Source organism: Ochotona curzoniae, unplaced genomic scaffold (genome assembly GCF_017591425.1).
Source record: "Ochotona curzoniae isolate NIBS_2020 unplaced genomic scaffold, NIBS_Ocur_1.0 contig_2235, whole genome shotgun sequence".
NCBI classification, from domain to species: domain Eukaryota; kingdom Metazoa; phylum Chordata; class Mammalia; order Lagomorpha; family Ochotonidae; genus Ochotona; species Ochotona curzoniae.
This window is the reverse complement of record NW_024465384.1, coordinates 2,304,041-2,324,865: the sequence shown is the minus strand read 5'-3', so window position 1 is coordinate 2,324,865 and position 20,825 is coordinate 2,304,041. Positions and strand designations below refer to the sequence as shown.

Genomic DNA, 20,825 nt, shown 5'->3' with positions numbered 1-20,825 from the left:
AAAGAGAACAGGTCTGGAGGGCTGTGGAGCTCAGAGGAGGGTGTCAGAAGACAACCAGGTCAGAGTGAGGTTCAGTGTTTCCAGCTGTCCCTGTCTTGCCTGTGGAATTGGCTTTATATTCCTTAAGGCTGACGTACTTGACTAAGCGCTTAGAAATAATACAGGCAAAAGTGCTAAGCTAGTCGAAGGGAATCGGTGCTGAAGATGGAAAGATGTTGCTAAGACATACTGGGATCCACAGCATCCAGAGCTGCTCAGTGGGTTCCTCCCTGTAAAGCAAAGCATTTCTAGGGTAAGCGAGCTGAACAGAAAAGACTCCAGCCGTCTTTAGCCTTGATTTCTAACTCTCAGCGTTCCACAGAAGCCAATCTCCCCCCAGGAGACACCTCTCTGACTCTAGGTGCTCTGTACTTCCATCTCATTTACCCAGGTCTACCACTGGAGGGCAGCACACACCTGCCAGATCAAGGCCTTGGCAAAATGGTGATATCCATTAGCCCACACACGCCTAAATGGCCAGAGAGGAAAGGTGTTGGGAAAGATAAAAGCAGTAAAGATTAGGAAGACAGTGGAATGCCTCCCCCAAGACCAGGAATCTTTCCAACAGCTAGAAAATGGGAAAAGAGTTCATGAGAGGGAAGTGAATTCCCCAAACCTGAGGAAATGAAACCTTTATTACTGTTGAAATAGTTCTCCTGAGAAAGATAACCTGAACATCACACTCCATGCGAATCCTGTCTCCTCTTGTTACTCAGCAGTGATTGGGGTCTCTTCTGTGACGGCGTTCTCATGAATAGCCTCACGTGGCGGCTGCCGTATGCCGAATTCTAGTTTATAGTGACCGGTAGCTTCAGTGTATTTGCAACCTCTTAAAAGCATCACCCACTTTTGTGAATTTTGGTATTCTAGAGTGAGATTGGCAGGTTTTGTTACAAGAGATTGCACTGGGTTTAAAGAACTGGTACTTAGAACTCACACTTCCAACTACAGGTTCTAGAGGAACCTCATGGAGCCAAGGCTGTAAACCCACAGTTTGTGATTATTGCACTGAAATTGCAGTCACAAAACTGCAGGGAGAGAAGTTTTGTTAGCAGGTGCATAGTCCACACTGTGAGCAACAGGAAATACTTCTCTGAAGGCTACTTCTAACTCTAGTTGTAACCCATTTACAAACATCTTTCTGCAGAAATAGGATGTAGGAACTTCTCCCCAGCTTCTCAGATACTGTCGGTACAGTCAGCTGATGCCAGCAGGCAGAGTGCTCTTCTGTTGTCATTAGAACAGCAGGCAGGTGCACAGCCTCTCTCAGAGGCAGTAACAGCTCGGTCAGCCGAACCGTGCACTGTCACTAGCTGACCCTGAGTGACCTGCTGTGAGTTCAACATGATGTGACTTACAAATGGCCAAAACGAAGCCAGCTGGAGTCCCTGTTCACCCAGGCTAGCCTTCTCCATCAGTCCAGTTGCTAACAATTTACGACACAAGAAGCATGTGAAATAATATCCATTAAACTGCTCTTTCTTCCAACCTATGAAACCAGTTTTCAAGAAATTACAAAGATGACTTCCCTGTCCAGTATCCTGTGATTCATCGCAGAAAAGATGCTCTTTAGTGTCGTGATGGGATTGGCAGTAAAGGCAGGCATCAGAACATATTCCTTTTAGGAACAGCAGGTGTGAGTCTGAGCCCAGAGCTCCCAGCATGGTCAACTTCAGAACTTGAAGGTCTTCCCGTTATTTCAACAGACCCTTTCTTTGTAGATGTTATCAGAACACCAGATAGGAACAGCCCTATCTGTCCTAATGTACTTGAGAAATCTTGCTTCTAATTTTTGTCACTAATTGTTTAATATTGCTTTTAATTACAAAAAAGGCCTCTTTTTATTGGGGGAGGTTTTGGTGGGGAGACCTCAGCAAGCTCTTTTGTGTGATACATTCCTCACTAAATCTCGCAGCAGCTTCTCTAGTTCTGTTACTAACGCCTCGCTGTGCCGTCTCTCTGTATCCATGCCTAATTTATCAGTTTCTTGTAGATTGTCAGCAGCCTGCTCCCTCCGTACCGCCACAGTGCTCACAAGTAGCTGGGAGGACAGACTGCCCGACGGTCAGGTAAACACGCCTCCTTTCTCTCCCTACCCGGCTGCATGCTGCCCCCAGGAACTCCCAGCACCACCACTGCTCACCCAGAGTCAGACTGTCCAGCGTTTGGGTCCTGATGAGGGCTGCCCACACACCCCCAGGGTCCCTGGGGACAGGTGTTCCCCATGGGCAGATGGGGGTGTTGGGTATGTAACTTGGCTCAGTCCAGAGCTTTCTATCCTTCCCAAATGCAGAAACTGCTGGTGTTTTAGGATGTGTATCTGACGGTCACGTTTTGTCCTTCCAGTGTACTTCTCTGGCAAACTAGCGGCAAGGCAGCCAGGAGGGGCTCTCCATGAGTGTTTCTTTGTTCCTCCATCCCCACTTCAAGCAGCAGCGCTTTTGTGTGGGAACATCCTTTGCTAACCCACTAACAGTGTCTCTGCTAGTCACTGGCTCTACTCTGGCCTTTCCACAGTCCAGGGGGCTGACTGTGACTCTTGCTGTTTGCCCACACCGCACGGAAGTGCGCACAAGTAGCCAGGGAGAGCACCTGCCCTCAGTCCAAAGCCGGTTCTCCACGAAGCCCCCTGCAGCCTCACTGGGGACCAGGGATGGTGTCCTGGGCGGGCGACTCGTGATGGGTGGAAACCAATGGAAGGAAGCAGCTCAGTGGCTCGGCTGTGAGTCCTACTTGTGGCACCTGCTGGGTATACAGGCTTTGCCACCTTTTTTTTTTTTTTGCTCTGAAAGGGAAGGAGAGGATCTGTCACTGAGCAGATTCGATAAGGCACAGGCCTGGCCCATGGGGTCTGCCATGTGTCTGTCACCAGTCCTGACTCTTACTCAGCACCTGATGGACCCTCACACCTCACAGCAGAGCCCTGATTTGTTGGGCAGAGTATACAAGGCCATTGCTGTTGGTCTGGTAGAAGGGAGTGAATGGGAAGACTGGGAGGAAACTTTTATCATTTGAGTCTTATTTCTTTAAATTTTTTGAGAACCAGTTTGACTAAAGAGTTGTGTGCCCACACCCATCCTTTTGAAATTGCACAGTTCAACTTCCTTGCGACCTCCACAGGGGCGATGTCACTTAAAGAAAAGCAGATGGTAGGATATGCGTTTGACGCAGTGGTTAGTTAGAATTCTGCTGGGAGGGTCCTCCCCACAGTGGGGCATCTGGGTTTGAGTCCCAGAATTGCTGATTCTGGCTTCTCATTGGCATGCACCATGGGAGGCGACAGGTGTCCGCCACCATGTGGGAGACCCGGATGGAGTTCTGGCCACCTGGGTTGGGCCTGATACGATTCCAGTTATTATGGGCACTTGGCAAGTAAACCACAAGTTGGAAGATCTTTGTCTATATCTCTCTCTTGCTTTTCCTCCTTTGCAGATAAAGTGAAAATAAATAAATAAAATTTTAGCAAGGAAAAGCAAGTGAATTGATGGTGACTACACCTGGTGCCCACCCGCATATGGTGTGGCCCAGAGTGGGCACTGCTGTTCCTGCCCGGGACATGCACAGCAGTGGGGAGATGGGCACAGGTGGAAGAGGGTCCCTGTCTGAACTCCTGGGAAAGGCTGGCATTCTTACCCTACCCCCTCTGCCCTGAGGGACTCAGCCAACGCTTCCCTTCCCTTCTTGATCCTGCCTGGCAGAAAACCTGATCTCTACCAGGGAGAGATCTTTTAAAAAAAGGTAGAATTTTTTTTTCAAGGTAGATTTACAAAGAGAGAGGCAGAGCTAGAGAGTCTTCCTTCCTGGTTCACTCCCCAAATAGCCCTGGCCAAAGCAGGAGCTGGAAACTGCATCTGGATCGCCCATGTGAGTGGCAGCAGCCCAGGCCACTGAGCCGCTCTCTGCTGCTTCCCAGGATGCTTTAGCAGACAGCTAGATTGGCAGAGAAAGAGCCAGGACTCCGCCACCCCCCCAGGCATTCCAGTATGAAATGTCAGGACCCCAAGGTGTGGCCTAGCCTGCTGAGCCTCAGGTCCACACCAAGAAACAATTTCTTAACCCATAATAATATGTTCTTGCAGGTTGTATAGACATGGTATGCACACCATGATTGCCCTTTTATGCAAATTAAAGCAATAATACTATGCTGTAAAATGTCATTCTGAGAAATCTTAAACAGTGAAACCAAATTTAAGCCATCATGAAGGACATAAAGCCAAAGGGTCAGATCCAGCTAGATGCATCAGTATCTGAACTAAGCTGGAGTACGTCCGCTGGTCAAGCTGGAACCTTTGTCCTCCCTTACCAATATCACCAAGGGGCAAGTGTTATGATGCAGCAAGTTAAGCTGCCATCCTTTTCTGTCTTTCTGCCTTCCAAATAAGTAAACTTAAAAAAAGAACAATTATGCCTCATCCCCTGGGGTAGGGGGGAAGAATTAGAGTATTGAATCATATAATCTGCAGGATGTACCCACCTAGGGTGAAGCGACCACTCTACTGGCCAGGACTGTGTCCCCAGTCACATGGATCGCAGGCGTTCGAAGCCATAGGGGGCTTGAGGTGAAGCTGCTCTACCTGGCTCCCCAGGAGGCCAGAGCTGCTTCATGATTCCTTTCCTTGTTTTTTTGCCTTTTTTTTTTTTTGGTTCTGTTTTAAATATTATTGACTTATTTACTTCTTAAGGAAATATTTATTTTATTTGAGAAAGTTACAGCGGGAGGGGGAGAGACACAGAGAGGATTCTTCCATCCGTTGGTTTGTTCCCTAAATATCCATAATAGTATAGCTGAGCTAACCGGAAGCCATGAGCCAGGAACTTCTTCCAGGTCTGCCACATGGGTTCAAGGGCACAAGGACTTGGACCATCCTCTGCTACTTTCCCAGGCCATTAGCAGAGAGCTGGATCAAAAGTGGAGCAACCAGGACTAGAACCTGTGTCCATATGGGATGCCATCATAACAGGGGGTGGCTTTACTCACTGCTGCACCGCAGGACCAGCCTATATATAAATAACCAACAAAACCTCGCACCATTTTCATTCTTTTGTTTACACTCTAGCACACCCACCTTTAAAAAGAAGCCTTAAAAAATAATTCTTGTACCTGGTTTTCTCACCAGTACAGAACACCGAGTCTGCGCTTGAGCTGAACACATAGCAGTTCCAAGTGGTCAGGCAATGAGCATAACCCCAAGCACACACAGTGTTTTACACAGTTACGATTTACATTCAGATCCAGGAGAGGTGAGAATAGTGGTCAGTGCTGACCTGCCACTTTGGGCTGCTCTGCCTCCAGAGTCGCACCTCCACCTGAGTGCCTGCTCATGCACACCCCGGAGGCAGCAGGTCATGACTCAAGGTCTTGCTCCCAGGCCACCCATGTGGAGCCTAGAATGGGGTTGGGAGCCCTGGCTTTGGCCTGGCCCAGAACTGGCTGTTGTAGACAAATGTGGAGTGAGCCAGCAAATATAAGACCTCTCTCTTGTCTCTGTTTCTAACTCGATATATATCATTCTGACTTCCAAATAAACAGATAAAAGTTGGAGAACTTTAAAAAATGCTATTTCATACTGATTTTAATGACTTCAGCCTAACTATTCAAAGTGAAAATAATAGAGCTTGAATAGTCCCTTCAAACATTGCTTCCTGGTGGAAACAGGTTATATGGTACTGAATTTTACAAATTAAAGGGAACTAGCACAGCTTTTAAAATACTGATCTTGGGCCCCGGAGCAATAGTGTAGAGGCTAAAGTCCTCGCCTTGAACATGCCGGGATCCCATAGGGGTGCCAGGTCTAATCCCAGCGGCCTGGCTTCCTACCCAGCTCACTGCTTGTGGCCTGGGAAAGCAGTAGAGGATGGCCCAAAACCTTGGGATCCTGCACCCTCAAAAACTCCTGGCTCCTGGCTTCAGATTGGCTCAGCTCTGGCCTTTGCAGCTGCTTGGGGAGTGAACCATTGGACAGAAGATCTTCCTCTCATTCTCTCTCCTTTTCTCTATCTGCCTTTCCAATAAAAATAAATAAAGCTTTAAACAAAAAAATACTGATCTTAGGACTGTCATTGTTGCACTGCAGGTTAAACCACTGACTATGATGCCAGTATCCCACAACGGGCATCAGTTCAAGTCTTGGCTGCACTACTTCTGATGCAGCTCCCTGCTTCTGTGCCTGGGAAGTCATCTGAAGATGGGCCAAATACTTGGGCCCTTGTACCCACACGGGAGACTAGATGGAGTTCCAGGCTCCTGGCTTCAGCCTGGCTCAACCCTGCTGCTTGTGGCCATTTCAGGAGTGAACCAGCAGATGGAATATGTCTCTCTATCTTTCAAACAAGTCTTTTAAAAAACCCTGATGTTCTCCAACTTTAAAAAAATGTTTCCCATGGTACAGTTTTTTTTCCCCCACTGCTCATTACATTTTTAAAAACATGAATCTGGATTTTAGCTTTGCTTTAGGCAAAAAGTCCATAATTTTACTTTGTTATTCATTATTCCAGACCCCCATGAGCCTGCATGTGACACATTTAAGCTGGAGGCCTAGTGGTTAAGGCAGCTGCCTCCTGTATGCAGTGCCTACATCCAGTTCCTTACTCTGGCTCTGGATTCCAGCATCCTGCTAATGTACCCCTGAGAGACAGCCATCACTCAAGCCACTTGCATGTTTGTCCTGGACAGAGTTCCTGGCATCCCACTTCAGACTGGCCTCACACTGGTCATTGTGGGCAGTTGAAAAGTAAAACACTAGGTGGCATCTCTCTCCCTTTATCTGCCTGTCTGTTCCCTTCTATATCCTTCTGCCTCTCAGATAAATCAAATGTAACTTGGAGCCTCTGTGCCACTCTTGGGTCATAGCAAGTTAAACTGCGTTCTAACATTCCATGTAGGCTCCAGTTTGTGTCCCAGTTGCTCCATCTCTGATCCAGCTTCTTGCTAATGGGCCTGGGAAAGCAGTGGAAGATGGCCCAAGTGCTTGGGCCCCTGTACACAAGTGGACAACTCAAATGAATCTCCTAGTTCTGGCTTCAGCCTGGCTCATCCCTGGCTGTTGTGCCCATTTTAGGAGTGAGCCAGTGAATGAAACAACTCCCTATCTCTGTCATTCCTTCTGTATTTGTAACTCTACTTTTCAAACAAATAAATAATCTTTAAAAACAAAATACACTGGAGACTCTCAGAGGCGGTCTTTTGGGAGAGCACCTTATAGAGTTAGTAAATGAAGAGTTTAAAGATAGGAGGGATAAAACTTGAGTCACTTGTAAGCCACCAAGTGAAGATAAGCAAAGGACACCTGCCTTCCACAGGAGGGGAAGGACCCTGTGGGATCTGGACCCAGCAGGGGACAGCAGAGTGTTTCTGCCTCTAAGGCTGTGGTCCCTCTGCCAGCACTGTCCACACCTCCAGAAGCCCTTTAGGAATCCAGCGTCTCAGGCCCTTACACCTGTTGCATCAGCATCTGGCTTTGTCAGGGCCTTCGGAGGATTTGCTGCACAGTGAAATGGCCAAGGCTCCGTTGACCAACATGTCACCGTGAACCCTGAGACCCAGGGAACACACAAACTAGAGAGACCCACTTGGGACTGTGCATTCAGGGAGCACTTTCCTAATGTTTTTCACATTTGTTTGTTTTTTCCCCCTTAGGGTTTGTTTTTACATTTTATTCACTTATTTGGTAGGCAATAAATGCTCCCCCATCTGCCAGTTTCCTCTCGCAAATGCTTGCAAGACCCGGGGTTGGGCCAGGCTGAGGTTTGGAGCTGGGAGCTCAGTTGTGGTCTCTCACTTGATTGGCAGGTCATCACCACTGCCTCGTGGTGTCTGCATTTAGCAGGAAACTGGCATCCTGGCTCTGAGGGCAACTCAGATATGGAACACATGTCCACCTATACACAAGTGTGCCCGCCCCACCTCCCCTTTTTTCTTGTCAATGCCTAGTTTTATGGTGCTGCGGGTATCTTAGCTTGCTTTATGTTGGAACCTCATTCTGTGCAGACTTTCTGATTCAGTTAAACTCTATGGGAAGATCCCTGTCTAAAAGTTGTGAGCATGCGTGGCCACCTCTCTCTTGCTGATGGCTTGTTTCTCGTTTCCAGTCCTGACGTAGCCCTCTCCGAGGAGCAGCCCCAGTGCAGCTCACAGTGTGCCCCTCTCCAATGTCTCTCCAAGCCTCCTTACCCCTAGTCTTCACCTCCCATGGATGAGCGCCTGGGGTGGAAGCCTGGTGACCACGCTCCGACACCATCCACTGTGCAGCTGGCACCTGCTTCTCCCGCGATGGATGTACGGTTGGATTCTTGCCCATCATTGTTATCCTGGAAGATGAGAGAAGATCAGGATGAAGCACAGACCCTGAGTGACAAGACATTTCATGGCTTCTCTTCGTCACACATATACTTCTACAAATGAATCCAGTTCAGATAAATTACAAAAAAAAAATACAAAATTAACAGGAAGCTTGTATGTCAGATCGCTGACTTTACCTCCCTAGCATCAGAGAGAACCAAGACCGTGTCACACGTGTGCTGTCATGTCTCTTTTCCTCACACTCCACATTCGCCTTTAGAAGTTGATTCCACTAGTTCTTGTACTCTCTCAGCTGTACGTTTTATGTCTATAAAACATTTCTGCAAGAGATGAATTTAACTCATTTCTTTTCAGAAAGCCTGATTGGCTCGATTATGTATGAGTTTTAATTTAATTTGAACCTGGGATTGGCTAGCTGGGGAATCATTCTTCTTGCACAAAATGTTAAATGAGGTGCATCCGAATGTTAACGAGACCTGTATTTTGCTGCTATGCTGATGTTGTCTGTGTTCTTATTTTCTAATCAGTAGCTCATTAACTGCTGTTGTTTTTAAACTAGAATTATTCATTGGACATTATTAAGTAAACTAAGAATGAGGCTGAGTTATGATTTATTGACTCATTTGAGTTTTCATGACCTCTTTGGTTTTTTGAAAATGCAGTTCGTAGCGAGCTGTACTGGTGCTGCTGTGTATGTGTGTGAGTGAGAGAGAGTGAGATGAGTGACAGCGAGAGAGAGAGTGTGTGTGTGTGTGTGTGTGTGTATGCAGTGATAACCTCACAGGTTAAAGAACTCGAAGGGAAAAATGGTATAGTTAATGACCATATTTGTTTTTATTCCTATCATATTCCCAAATGCAGGATCCTGACCACGCTTCTTTCTTGCTAAAAATCCTCAAGTACAGAGGCAAAAAAGCATGTGAGACAGATGTGAGGTAGACTTTGGCTGATTAGTTCACCCAGAAAGTGGTCAGATCTTGATCAAGACAATGTGTTGTAGCTCACTGTCTCCTTTTGGCAAACACTCAGGTACCTACAGTGCTTCTGTTATTCATGAACTAAGGCGTGTTTCCGATTCACTCACGCATTCTGCTGGTGGGTGCTTGACTTGTTTCTGGATCGTGGATTTTCCTGGTGTAGTTTATTTTGTGCATGAGCTGACAAACAAGGACAACTCGTTAGCTGGAAGGTTGTACAGTCTCGGGCTCCTGCTCCATGAGGGAGCATGGCTCCTCGCCCTAGTCCTTGTCTTTGTCAGGTAGCCTTAATGCATTGAAAACCACAAAGGTTTGACTTTTTCATGCAGTGGTATCCGTAACTTCTCTTGGAGACATAAGCCCATCTTCTCTGTTAAATAGGAGAGGTAGCAGTGTAGACCCAACAGTAGGGAATTAGCAGTGTAGACCCAACAGTAGATCATTCGTCTTGGTGAGGTAGATCACACCTTAGTGGAGTGGCCTGGGGAGGCTGAGCTGAATTAGGAAGCCCATTACAGGGAGCTTTGATCAGCCACAGACCCGCTAAGGAGTCTGATACTGATACTAAAGCAGCCGAGGGGTTTTGCAGTTCTGGTAGGAGTGCTGCAGCTTGAGGTGCTGGGATTCAAGTGCAAAAGCAGGCAGGAATCGAGGCCCGCTTGCAGCAGCCTGGTTGCCTGGTCTTTCCTCCCTGTCCTCTCCTGCTGCTCCTGTCCCCTGCCTTGTGGTGCTGTTGTCCCCATTCACTGCCATCAATGACACCATGGGGCTTGGGTTGAGTTCAGCTCAAGAAAGCTTGCTCCTGTCTCTGCTTCAGTTCTTTTTTCCCTTTTTGACTCGAGAAGTGATTTAGCTGCTAGGTTGACTTTATTCAAAACTCTTGGTGCCTAAGAGAAAATATGATTTTTGTTTTTTTAGTACCTCAGAACATCTTTTCTGTTGCCTCTCCATTTTGTCTGGTGAGGAGCTTGGTGGTCAGAGCTGTGTGACACTCCAGGCGGTTTGCCCTCACAGCTGGGCATTGCTTCCCACTCCCTTCCTAAAGCTGGTTAGTTCCAGAACACTTATTTCTTCCAGTGACAAAGCTTATATCATGAAATCTGTTAGGGTCACATTTTATTTCAAATCTCTGTAGAGTGGGAAATGCTTATTTTTGCAGTACTAGTTCTATGGAAATATGAAGTGTCACAAACCTTTACTGAAGGGATCAAAAAACATAGCAGTGTATTTCTCATTTTAAGCGCTAATTGGGGTGACAGGCCCTGGGAAAGGAGAGAAAGTCCCATACCTCTTCGACTAAGGCTTCAGTTAGCAGCAGAAGCTGGCTCATAGCTGTGTTTGTGTCTCAACATTTAAAGTGAACAAATGCATGCAGCAATGACAACAATCAGTCCCTGCAAAGAGAGCGTCAGGAGTCACAAGGACAGTGAAAGATTGAAGCGTTGGTGAGAAGCAGCATGAACCTCGAAGCAACTGCAGACATACCAGGGGAAGAAAACAGACCACAGAAATGAGGCTGAAATGTTGGCGAGCCCAGCGGGCACCCGAGATTCCAGGTAACCGATGGGTAGCTAAGGAAAGGGCTATTTTTTTTTTAAGTAAGCACAATTCTAGTGCTGGAGAAAATAGTTCATGTGCAAAAATGCTTTCCTAAGAAGGCAGGATTTTTTTTTCTGAAACTTATGCTGAAAGGAGCAATAAATTGCCTTAGGCTTGAGTGTATATGGGACCTCAGATGAATCATCTCACTCAGCTTCCCACTCATTAGATCCTGCAATAATCTGGTTCTGGACTCTAATCAAAAGAGTTTGGAGTACCCTGGGAAAACAATGTAATTGAACCATCTGGAAAGGGCTTGTTTAGAAGTTTAAGGAAGAAAAGGTACAATAGTGATCTTCAAGAAGCGGAGCTGTGGGAGTCATCACTAAGGCTTCGTGTGGGATTGACATTAACTCTAGGGAAAGGATATTTAATAATGGAAGATTAATCGTTGATGTTTGTAATCATAAGGGCATTTCTTAAATTGAATATTTGTTATGTAGTAAGCATTATGATATGTTGCAATGATGTCGCGTGATCATTTTGAGAATCCGCAATCCCATCATCCTTCTGTTTTAAACTTTAACATACATTGAAGTTTTACTGGCTAGTCGGAAAGATTACATCCCTTGGCAACAGGATAGCCACCTCAGTTCTTCCAAGATGCTTGCTTTTTTAAAAAAATACATTTTGTTTGCATCTGTATTTCATAATGTCTTTTAAACCTGTCCAGAATGTGGCGATTTTGCTATTTAAAAAGAATCCCTCACTTGTTAAAGTCTGAAGACTCAGATTGCTTGGGGATAGTCTAGAAACAGAAGGTGTGTAACTCCTAGGTGGAGGAAATGCTTGTCAAGCTTTCTCTTCTCTTAAAAGGATCTTCAGCCTGCAGCATTTGCGTTTTTCATGCTGTGGAGGATATTTTTGCCAGATAAATACTTCTGTTTGAAATCTGCATGACACAATGGACAGATAATCTAAGAATGTGGAGACTTCCCAATATGCCGTCTTAAAGACAACTCTATAGTTCTTAAGTGGAGGTTACAAGATTTGTAAAAGAAGAAATAAAATATACTTTCTACTGAGATGAGAGTCAATTTATAACAGTCATCAACCAGAAGAAAGATGGAATTTGTCTCAGTAGGAGAAACCTATGGCTTTCGTGTCATTCTTGCACAGGGGCCATGCCAATCTTCTCTGTGTCGTTCCAATTTTAGTATCTGTGCTGCCGAAGTGAGCACGTACCTATGGCTTTCCAGTGAGAAGCTGAGCTGACCACCCAAGGATGCCACACACGCATAGGTCTTGTAGATGTCAGGTAGGATAAGATTGGAAAGAGATTCTTAGGATAAAGGTCATGATTTTTGAGAAGTTTACTCTCTAGTTCTTTGTTTACGAACTAACTAGAGTGAGCTAAGGTGATGCTTGTATTTGAATTTGCCAGAGAGTTAACACGCGTCTGTTTGGGGGCAAGGGAAACCTACATCTCCAAACGCTGTTGAGTTAGTGTTACAGTGGCGACATCAGTGCTGACCTTGGCCCTGTTTCCCTTTAGAATCAGTGTCTCTGGATACACAAGACTAGCCCAGTGGGCCCCAAGTGACCCTTCCCATCATTGTGGACTGCTCTCAGATGAGTTGTGTCTGCAGTTAAAGTCATCTTTGATTTGAATGCCCATTTTGACTGCCATAATCTATGAAGGACAGCATGTGTAGCCTGATTCTATTGTGTTGTTATCTGAAAGATTTCAGCTGGCTTTCCCTTTTGTCCTTGCTGCTCATAATGTTCACGAAACAGATGTGTTAGCATCAGACAGATTTTCCAATTGCGAATTTCCCCCTCAAAAAAGTATTCTATTTATGAAGAAGAGCAGTTATACTGCAATTAGTGTAAGGCAGAGAGAGCATGGAAGTATGCAGTATAAAATGTTTGCACGAGATATTTCACATCATGTAAGCTTACTCGTATTTATAAAAAAAAGATGTTCTAGAAATCTGATTTCTCTAGCGAGCTCTTCATTAACAGTGTCAAGGGATGCTTGTTCCTGTCTGCTCTCCTTCCCACACTGAAATGCATGTTTCTGCCCCTCGGTGTGTTTTTTATCCCTTTCCTCTGGAGTTATTTGAAATGGGCCCTGCTTTAACTGAAGCCTGGCTACACTGCTGAGCCCGGTTAGTTCTGTGAATAGAGTTGAGTTGCTGTAGACCACGTACTGGGGACACGCTTTCGTTTTAACTTCTTTCAGAGTCACTCTGAGTGTTAACAGTTCTCTGGCGCAAACACTGGGAAGTCAGTTGATGCTTCTTAATGGAAGTGTGTTTTTAAAGTGTGAAAGCAAAGATCACACAAGTGTCGAGGCAAATGTCATCCTGTTTGTGGGAAAATCATCTGTCAGTTGGCCATGGAAATCCAGATCTTAGAGGAGAGACACCGTTTTCACATTCTTGCCACAAATTTCAAGCTCAGTGTTTTGATTGTTAAGGTCAATCGAATGATTTTTTTGAAAGTGTTTTATGGCAGTTTTTTGTCTTCAACTCCGTGTTTTTATTTACATGATTCTGCATATTTGTGATAAACCAAACATGAGTCTGGTGTTGTATTTCTTTCTAACATTAGTATATGTGTCATGTGTGGCCAACCCTGATTTTTAAACTGTGACGGTTGTGAACTCACCTAATCTGACATTTACTTGCAGGTTTATTATTATTGTGCCTTTTGGCATTAAATTATGTGAAGCATTTCCACCTCATAATAATAACCACATGAAGACATGGCTAAAAGACTACCTAGGACATTACTTTGGTTCTTAATTATTTCTAAAATTCCTAACATCAAAGAAAATATTCTCAAAGACATGAGTTTATTCTAAGAATTCTTATGATTTATGATTGCTTGTCTTTTCAGGTTTTTATTGTGAACAATCATAAATGTCTCATGGCAGAAGCCGTGTGCTGTGTGCTAGTGTTTGTGTATCTGATCATGCTCTCTGTGGTTGGAACCGGCACTCCGGTGCTAAGACAATAATCAGAAGCCAATGCATTGATCCCTCTATCTTGGTTTATGTTACCCAACTGAATATGGTGTCATGCATAACTTTTTCCAGTAAATAAACTGGTTATCTTTTGTTCATTTCATCACTGATCGCCAGTTTCAGCAAATTCCATGTATGTTGTTTTGATTCATACTTATACAAGAGACAACCGAAAGTGAACTTCTCTGTGCGCTGGACGTGTTTTTCACAGTGAGAACTTGTTTGACCTGAAAACTGAATATCCTGCTTCAACTGCATTTCTGCTCATCCCCATAAAGTCTTGTGCCCCACGTCACCCTTCCTGTCCCTCACCGTCTCTCCTGTTTGGACCCCTTCCCAAAGCGCGTTGGGGGCAGGAGGACCTGCTGAGCTGATCCCTCCAGGAAGTGCCAACATGAAGAAGGTGCTGCTCTGAAATAGCAAATGGTAATGAAAGAAGTGTGTGCTCACTGCTTGGGCAGCGGTGTGGGAGGTGGGGTGGTGTTCTCTGTAATGTAGGAAGAGCAGAGTCTCACACCTTTGCAAGAGTTCAATATGCTGGTTCCTACAGATACATCTTATAGCAGACCCAGCTGCTTGGGAGCTATCTGCCTTGAGTCAATTTTTTTTAATTTAAGATTTATTTATTTTTTGTAAAAAATGTAGATTTTCAGAGGAAGATGGAGATGTTCCATCTGTTGCTTCACTCCCCCAGGAGCACAGCAGTCAGAGCTATACCAATTTGAAGCCAGAAGCCAGGAGCCTCTTCTGCATCTCCCATGTAGGTGCAACGGCCCAAGGCCCTGGGCCATCTTCTGCTGCCTTGCCTGGCCATTAGCAGGCAACTTGATTGGAAGTGAAGCAGCAGTGTTTGAACCAGTTCATGTATGGGATGTTGGCACTGCAGGCGAAGACCTAACGTACTATGCTATAATATCAGCCCCTTGAGTTGATTTTTTTATCTTAGACACTGGGGAGGGGAAGAACCAGACACAAAATGGAGTAGCATGAGGTTGTGATGAGAAGAAACCGTGAATGTAATCCTTGTTGAAATTAATCAACTCTACCCATTGTGGGCACCAAGAAGATTATTTATTTATTAATATATTTCTATTTTGAATTTTGAATTAGGTGGTACAATTTCATAAAGGCTGGGATTCCCCCCCCCAACAGATTTTTCCCATTTTACTACAATAGTGTAGTCCTTCATATGGAATCATAATTCTTTCAGTCTCTTATTTAAGTGTAACCCGACATTGTTGGTACAGACAATGTCAGACAGTCCAGCAAGATGATCATTTATTTATTTAAAAAATAGAGCATCTAAGTGGGGAGACAGGAGACTCTTGCATTTGCTGGTCCATGCTCCAAAAAGGGACACTGGGCAGGGGAGGCACCAAGATCGAGGAACTCTATGCAGATCTCCCACTTGGACGGCGGAGACCCAAGTTCTTGGATCATTTATTGCCTCCCAGGATGTGCAGTAACAGAAAATTGGGTCAGAAGCAAACAGCTGTAACTTGAACTGACACTCTGATCTAGGACACAGTCTTTTCCCATGGCAGCTTAACCCTCTCTGTCACATTGCCTGCCTCTACCTGGGTTTAACACCTGGCTTCTCATTCAAGTCCAGCTTCCTGCTGATGCTCCCCGTGCGAGGCAACAAGTGATGGCTCAGCTACCTAGTGTCCTGCCACCCACCTGGGAGATGTGGACTGAGTTTTGGCTGCTGGCCTGGGCGTGGCCCAGCCTGGACTGTTGCCGGCCTTTGGGGACTGAACCAGCATACAGAAGTGGCCTCTGTTGTGTGCCTGCCTCCCAGATAAATTAATGAAAGTGAAGGAAAATCAACATTTTCGAGACCATGAGTGCAGAGTATTAGCAGCCTTCCTGGTGGTCCCTCCAAACACAGGGTTCTGAGTGACTGCTGGGGTCCGCATGTCCCTGAAGTGTGTCCCTGCTGTGCCCAGAAGGTGCATGGACAACAAGTTAAGATGGTGACACCAACAGGAACTTCCCCATTTCTGTGCCTAGAAGAAAAATAACGTGTTTTGGTTCTAGAGTAGAAATTTCACGGTGATATATCAAAGATTTAGGAAGTTGAATCTTCCACATAATCCAATGCAGCTGTAACATTTTAACCCAGAGGACAGGGACTGTCACATCCATGCCATGCTGCACTGAGGTTATAAAAATCTTCAAATTTTTAAAACAAGAGCAGTAGCCTTTCAATTTGTGCATATTGAAGTAAAACTAATTTAAAAACTCTACAGGTAACCTTCATAATTTGACTTCCTTTGAAGTTGTAAATTATTAATAATATCAATTAAGTGTCACAGTAAGATTTGGTTCCCTTACAAGAGCTATTAGCCAAAGATTAAGTGAATGAAACTGGCTTCTCTCACAAATAAATCTAAAGGAAAAGAAATCATTTAACTGAAATTCACTGACCTTGAAAGATGAGCTTTTTATACGTATGAAAGGGAATAATAAGAAAAATATAATTTGGGGCTGGCACCATGCTGTAGCGAGCTAAGCCTCTGCCTATGGTGCCAGCACCCCAGGTGGGCACGGATTTAGGTCCTGGCTGTTTCGCTTCGGATCCAGCTCCCTGCTAGTGTGCCTGAGAAAGCAGTGAAAGGCTAAGAGCTTGGGCCCCTGCACCTGAGTGGGAGATGTGGAGAAAGTTCCTGGCTCCTGGCTTCAGATCTGCCCACTGTGGCCATTTGGGGAGAGAAGCAGTGGCTATAGGATAGCTATCTCTCCTCCTCTCTCTACAGCTATGCCTTTCAAATAAAAATATATATCATTATTTTAAACAATATGATTTTTCTTTGCTTTAGCTGCAGTCCTGGTGTGGACCTGTAGACAACCAGTGGTTGTCTGTACCACTGTGAAAGGTATGGAGGAAGAACACTGGAGGGCAGCCAGGCCCCTTTGTGTAAAGGATAAAGCTGTTTTTGCTTCATCCACGACGGAAATAGATTATCTACTCTAAAAATGAAAGGGAACAAAAATCTGAGCTCTGTAAAATCTCATGGGGGAGCCAGAAATCAAAGCTCAAATCCCAAGGGAACATTGGTCCCAAAGTAGGCAGTGTCAGGTGAAATGCTGTTGAAGGCGTGGGGTTTTGCTGCAGCTCGAGCTCTGGCACTGAGAAACTAACACGGCTCTTGAAAGGTGCTTGGCCTCTCCGTCCTCCGAGGTCTCATGTTAAATATGAGGATAAAAAGTCTACCTGGCAAAGTTACTACGAAAGTTACTATGAAATATGCTAACAGCTTTCAAAGAATGTTTTAGCTTTGGTAGTCACTGTTGCTGTTTAATGACTCAGTACCTAGACTTTAAGTTTCTGCTGTGCACCGCCATGATTGCCATGCATGCATTCACAAATACATATATTCATTCAGTAAATATTTATTGAGAGCACATTTTGTGCCAGATACTGGTCTAGGAGCTTAAGCATTGGGGGAAAAAAACCAAGAAGGCTCATGCTTTCTGAGGTGTGTATCACCAGTGTAGCCTAGAAAGGGTGGGGGGCATACAATGAACGTGATAAATGATCAGACTGATTTGGGAAAAGAAAAAGTATAGTGGAAAAAATGCTGTTAGATTTGGGTAGGGAGAAGGTGAAACATGGAAGTGTTAGCTGGCATGCAAAAGTGAACACATCATGGTTAGTTCAAGGTTTAAAACTACTGAGTTACACGTATTCAGTTTTTCCAAAATTCCAAGAAATCTAAAAATGCCATTGGTCAGTAAGTAATTGTAAGTGAGAGAGGGAGATCTGTCTGCTGCTCCATTCTCCAAATGCCCTCAAAGAGCTGGACCATGCCACAGCCAGGAGCCTGGAACTCTGTCTGGGTCTCCTATGTGTGGGTGACTGGGTCCCCAAGTTTGAACCGTCACTGCTGTCTTCCACGGAGCATCAACAAGAGACTGGAGTCAAGAGAAGAGCTGGGACTTGAGCCAAGCGTTCCAACAAGTGGCACAGACATCCTGAGTGACGCCTTGGCCACTGCACCAAATGGCCACTCCTCTTCTAGTTCTTCGTTCCAACTCCTTCCTCCTTCAAATACCCTTTCATTCAAATTTTCTATCACTGTAAGGGTATCTTTTCAAATATTTTTCCATAAACTTGCTCATGCCAAGGTAAAAAAGATACTATCACATTGGTAAGTTCTGCATGAGCTGTTTACTGTCCAATGTTACCATTTTCGTTGAATTTGTATAAAACCAAATTTAGGGCCTGATGCCATGGCCTAGCAACTAAAGTCCTCGCCTTGAATGTGCTGGGATCTCATATGGTTGCTGGTTCTAATCCCGGAAGCCCCGCTTCCCATCCAGCTCCCTGCTTGTGACCTGGGAAGGCAGTTGAGAATGGCCCAAAGCCTTGGGACCCTGCACCCACGTCGGGGAGACCTGGAAGAGGATCTGGGCTCCTAGCTTCAGATTGGCACAGCACTGGCCGTTGTGGTCACTTGGGGAGTGAATCATTGGACAAAGGATCTTCCTCTCTGTATATATCTGACTTTGCAACAAAAATAAATAAATCTTTTTTAAAAAAATTTAAACTTGGGCTCTTTCAATAGAATTAATAGTGGTTACTATATGTTTAAAATCAACTTTGTTTCCATGAATAGTTGTCTTAATTCTGAGTGCTTAATTAGAAAATAAAATCATGTGACTAAATGTCTGTTAGAGGAACAGTGTTATCACATTCTATGCCCAGGTAAGTGCCAGGCACAGTTAATAAATATCAAAGATGAAACACAAGCCATATGATAAAATCTTATCTGTTTAAAGTCTGTTCAGTTATTTCCAGTGAAAAATTTTATAATGCTCAGTAGGTACAGAGATAAGACTGACTTTACTGTTAGCTACAATTATTGCTACATTTTGTGATTTTTTGACTGCACACATGAACTCAGGCTAAGGGTGTCTTTGAAAATATGCTTCCCCAGGCACCTTGCTGTTTGGACTGGACAAGGGCAACCTGCCAGCATTCGTGACATCGTAATGACCACTTGTGATTAGAATGGTTGATGGGAAAAGCAAGATTTTCCAAGACGCTCCTTTTCCAAGATGTTTTATTGGGTGTTGACTATTCCAAAGTCCACATTTGAATATGTAGTGTCCGTGCCATTTCCCTTCTGCACTCTGACATAGATGCATGGCTTACATCTCAGCAGTCTCTATGTGCAGTGCATAGCATCAGAACCCTGGGAGTGAGGAGCGGGCACTGTGGCATAGCAAGTAAGGCCAAAACTGAGGTGTCTGCATTTCCCATCACAGTGTGGGTTCCAGTCCCAGCTACTCTACTCCCAAACCAGCTCCCTGCTCACACGACCGAGGAGCTGTGGAGAATGGCTTAAGTGCTTGTTTTTGCCACTCCCCAAATGGCTGCAATGGTTAGAGCTAGCCCAATATGAGGCCAGGAGCCAGGAACCAGGAACCAGGAGCTTCCTCTGGGTCTCCCACGTGGGTACAGTGGCCCAAGCACCTGGGTCATCCTCTGCTGTTTCCCCAGGCACATCAATAGGGAACTGGGTCAGAAGTGGGGCAGTTGGGACGCAAACCAGCACCTATATGAAATAAATGCTGGGCAGGTGGAGGCTCAGCTTGCTACACCAAACCGCTAGTGCCCAACTTGTGTTAATCTATGGTAAACATCAAATAAGCTCCAGTGAGCTCCATGTGTGGATATCTGTTTTTGTGTTCTCTCAATAATAATGCTGTCTGTGACCAAAGCACACTGTTCCTCTATAAACAGTCTTATTTATGTTGCCAACTTATAAGGCTGTCAGCACATGAATATTTATTAGCTACATCTACACATCTCAATGGAATCTCAACTCCTGCATGATCAACCAGTGAAGGAAAATCACACCAAATACCAAGTATGTGCTGGATGATTCATTGTCTGGGCATTTGCCACTCTTTAACTGCTCAATACTTATATTTCCACAGGTGGCTGTCAGTTAGGACACTCACACTCAACCTCGGGGGACACACCCCGGAACTGCTGACTGAGTCTATTTTCAGGTGGAAAAACTGCCTGAGATATTGAACAGATTATCCAAGAACCAAATGCTAAATGTCCTCTAGATCTGCAGAGATAGGGTGAGAATTGATGATCACGCCGGTGAGGTGGTGGGGGCAGTGTCAGCGTTACGACTTCAGGATGCTGTGAGCAGCACAACCTGACTCTGGCAGAGCTCACGCAGGCTCTTGGTCAGGAGTCCCCTCTTCCCTGAAGCCACAAAGTGTGGGAGACACCTGCTGTGTTCCAAAAAGAAGCCATCATTTGGGGGCAAGCCCTTGGTATAACTGTTAACATGCTACCTGGGATGCATGTTCCGTGTTAGAGTCCCCTATCAGGTTGGAATCCTGGTTCTGCTGAAGTCCTGTCTCCTAATGAAAATCCTGGGAGGCCTCCAGTGATGAGTCAGAGGGTTGGGGTCCTGCCATCTGCATGGGTTGAGCCCGTGGGCCGTTGGAGGGGTGGGGTTTGCTTCAGTGGATGGAGTGTTGTCTCTGGCACACAGGTTCTCTCTCTCCTTCCCTTCCTCCCCCTCTCTCCCTGTATTCCTGTCAGGGAGTAACTCTTCATCTCACTCTTCTTCCCCAAGCCACACTAACGCACCTTCAGGCCTCCCCTACTTCTGACTTGTGCGTAGTTCCTCCTGATTCAGGTTGGTCATCCTCTAGGCTTCTGCAGCTTTAGGCACCACGAGGCCAGAGACTGTTTACTTTAGAAACTAAATGCTTTCTTTCCAGCTCCCAAATAACTTTTAGAAGACATTGATCAACCACTTCCTTTTCTGAGGCAATAGTGGCCATCCATCATGGGGCTTTGTTTCTGTCTCATGGTAGTCGTGGTTACTGGATGTTAACAAACATTCCCTTGCAGACCACTGTGAGGGATGTGACAGTCGTGCAATGTCACAGACCTGGCCAT

The 20,825-nt window shown here is 45.3% G+C and overlaps 1 protein-coding gene and 1 non-coding gene across 4 annotated transcripts in view; one reads left to right on the top strand and one right to left on the bottom strand.

The window, feature by feature from the left end:
- Nucleotides 1-8,952, top strand: part of BICD1 (BICD cargo adaptor 1) — a 156,828-nt gene extending 147,876 nt beyond the window's left edge. For 2 of the 3 annotated variants that reach the window (XM_040972213.1, XM_040972214.1), the window contains 2 exons: nucleotides 2,033-2,108; nucleotides 8,128-8,952. In XM_040972213.1, coding sequence (XP_040828147.1) covers nucleotides 2,033-2,108; nucleotides 8,128-8,215 — 164 coding nt within the window. In that variant the 3' untranslated portion in view covers nucleotides 8,216-8,952. Of the gene's footprint in view, nucleotides 1-2,022; nucleotides 2,109-8,127 lie in introns of all 3 variants that reach the window. The other variant, XM_040972215.1, reaches the window with a different exon arrangement.
- Nucleotides 8,953-11,990: 3,038 nt separating this feature from the next.
- Nucleotides 11,991-12,095, bottom strand: LOC121151076. The gene has a single exon (XR_005883119.1). It is a non-coding gene; the product is annotated as a U6 spliceosomal RNA (small nuclear RNA).
- Nucleotides 12,096-20,825: the final 8,730 nt, after the last annotated feature.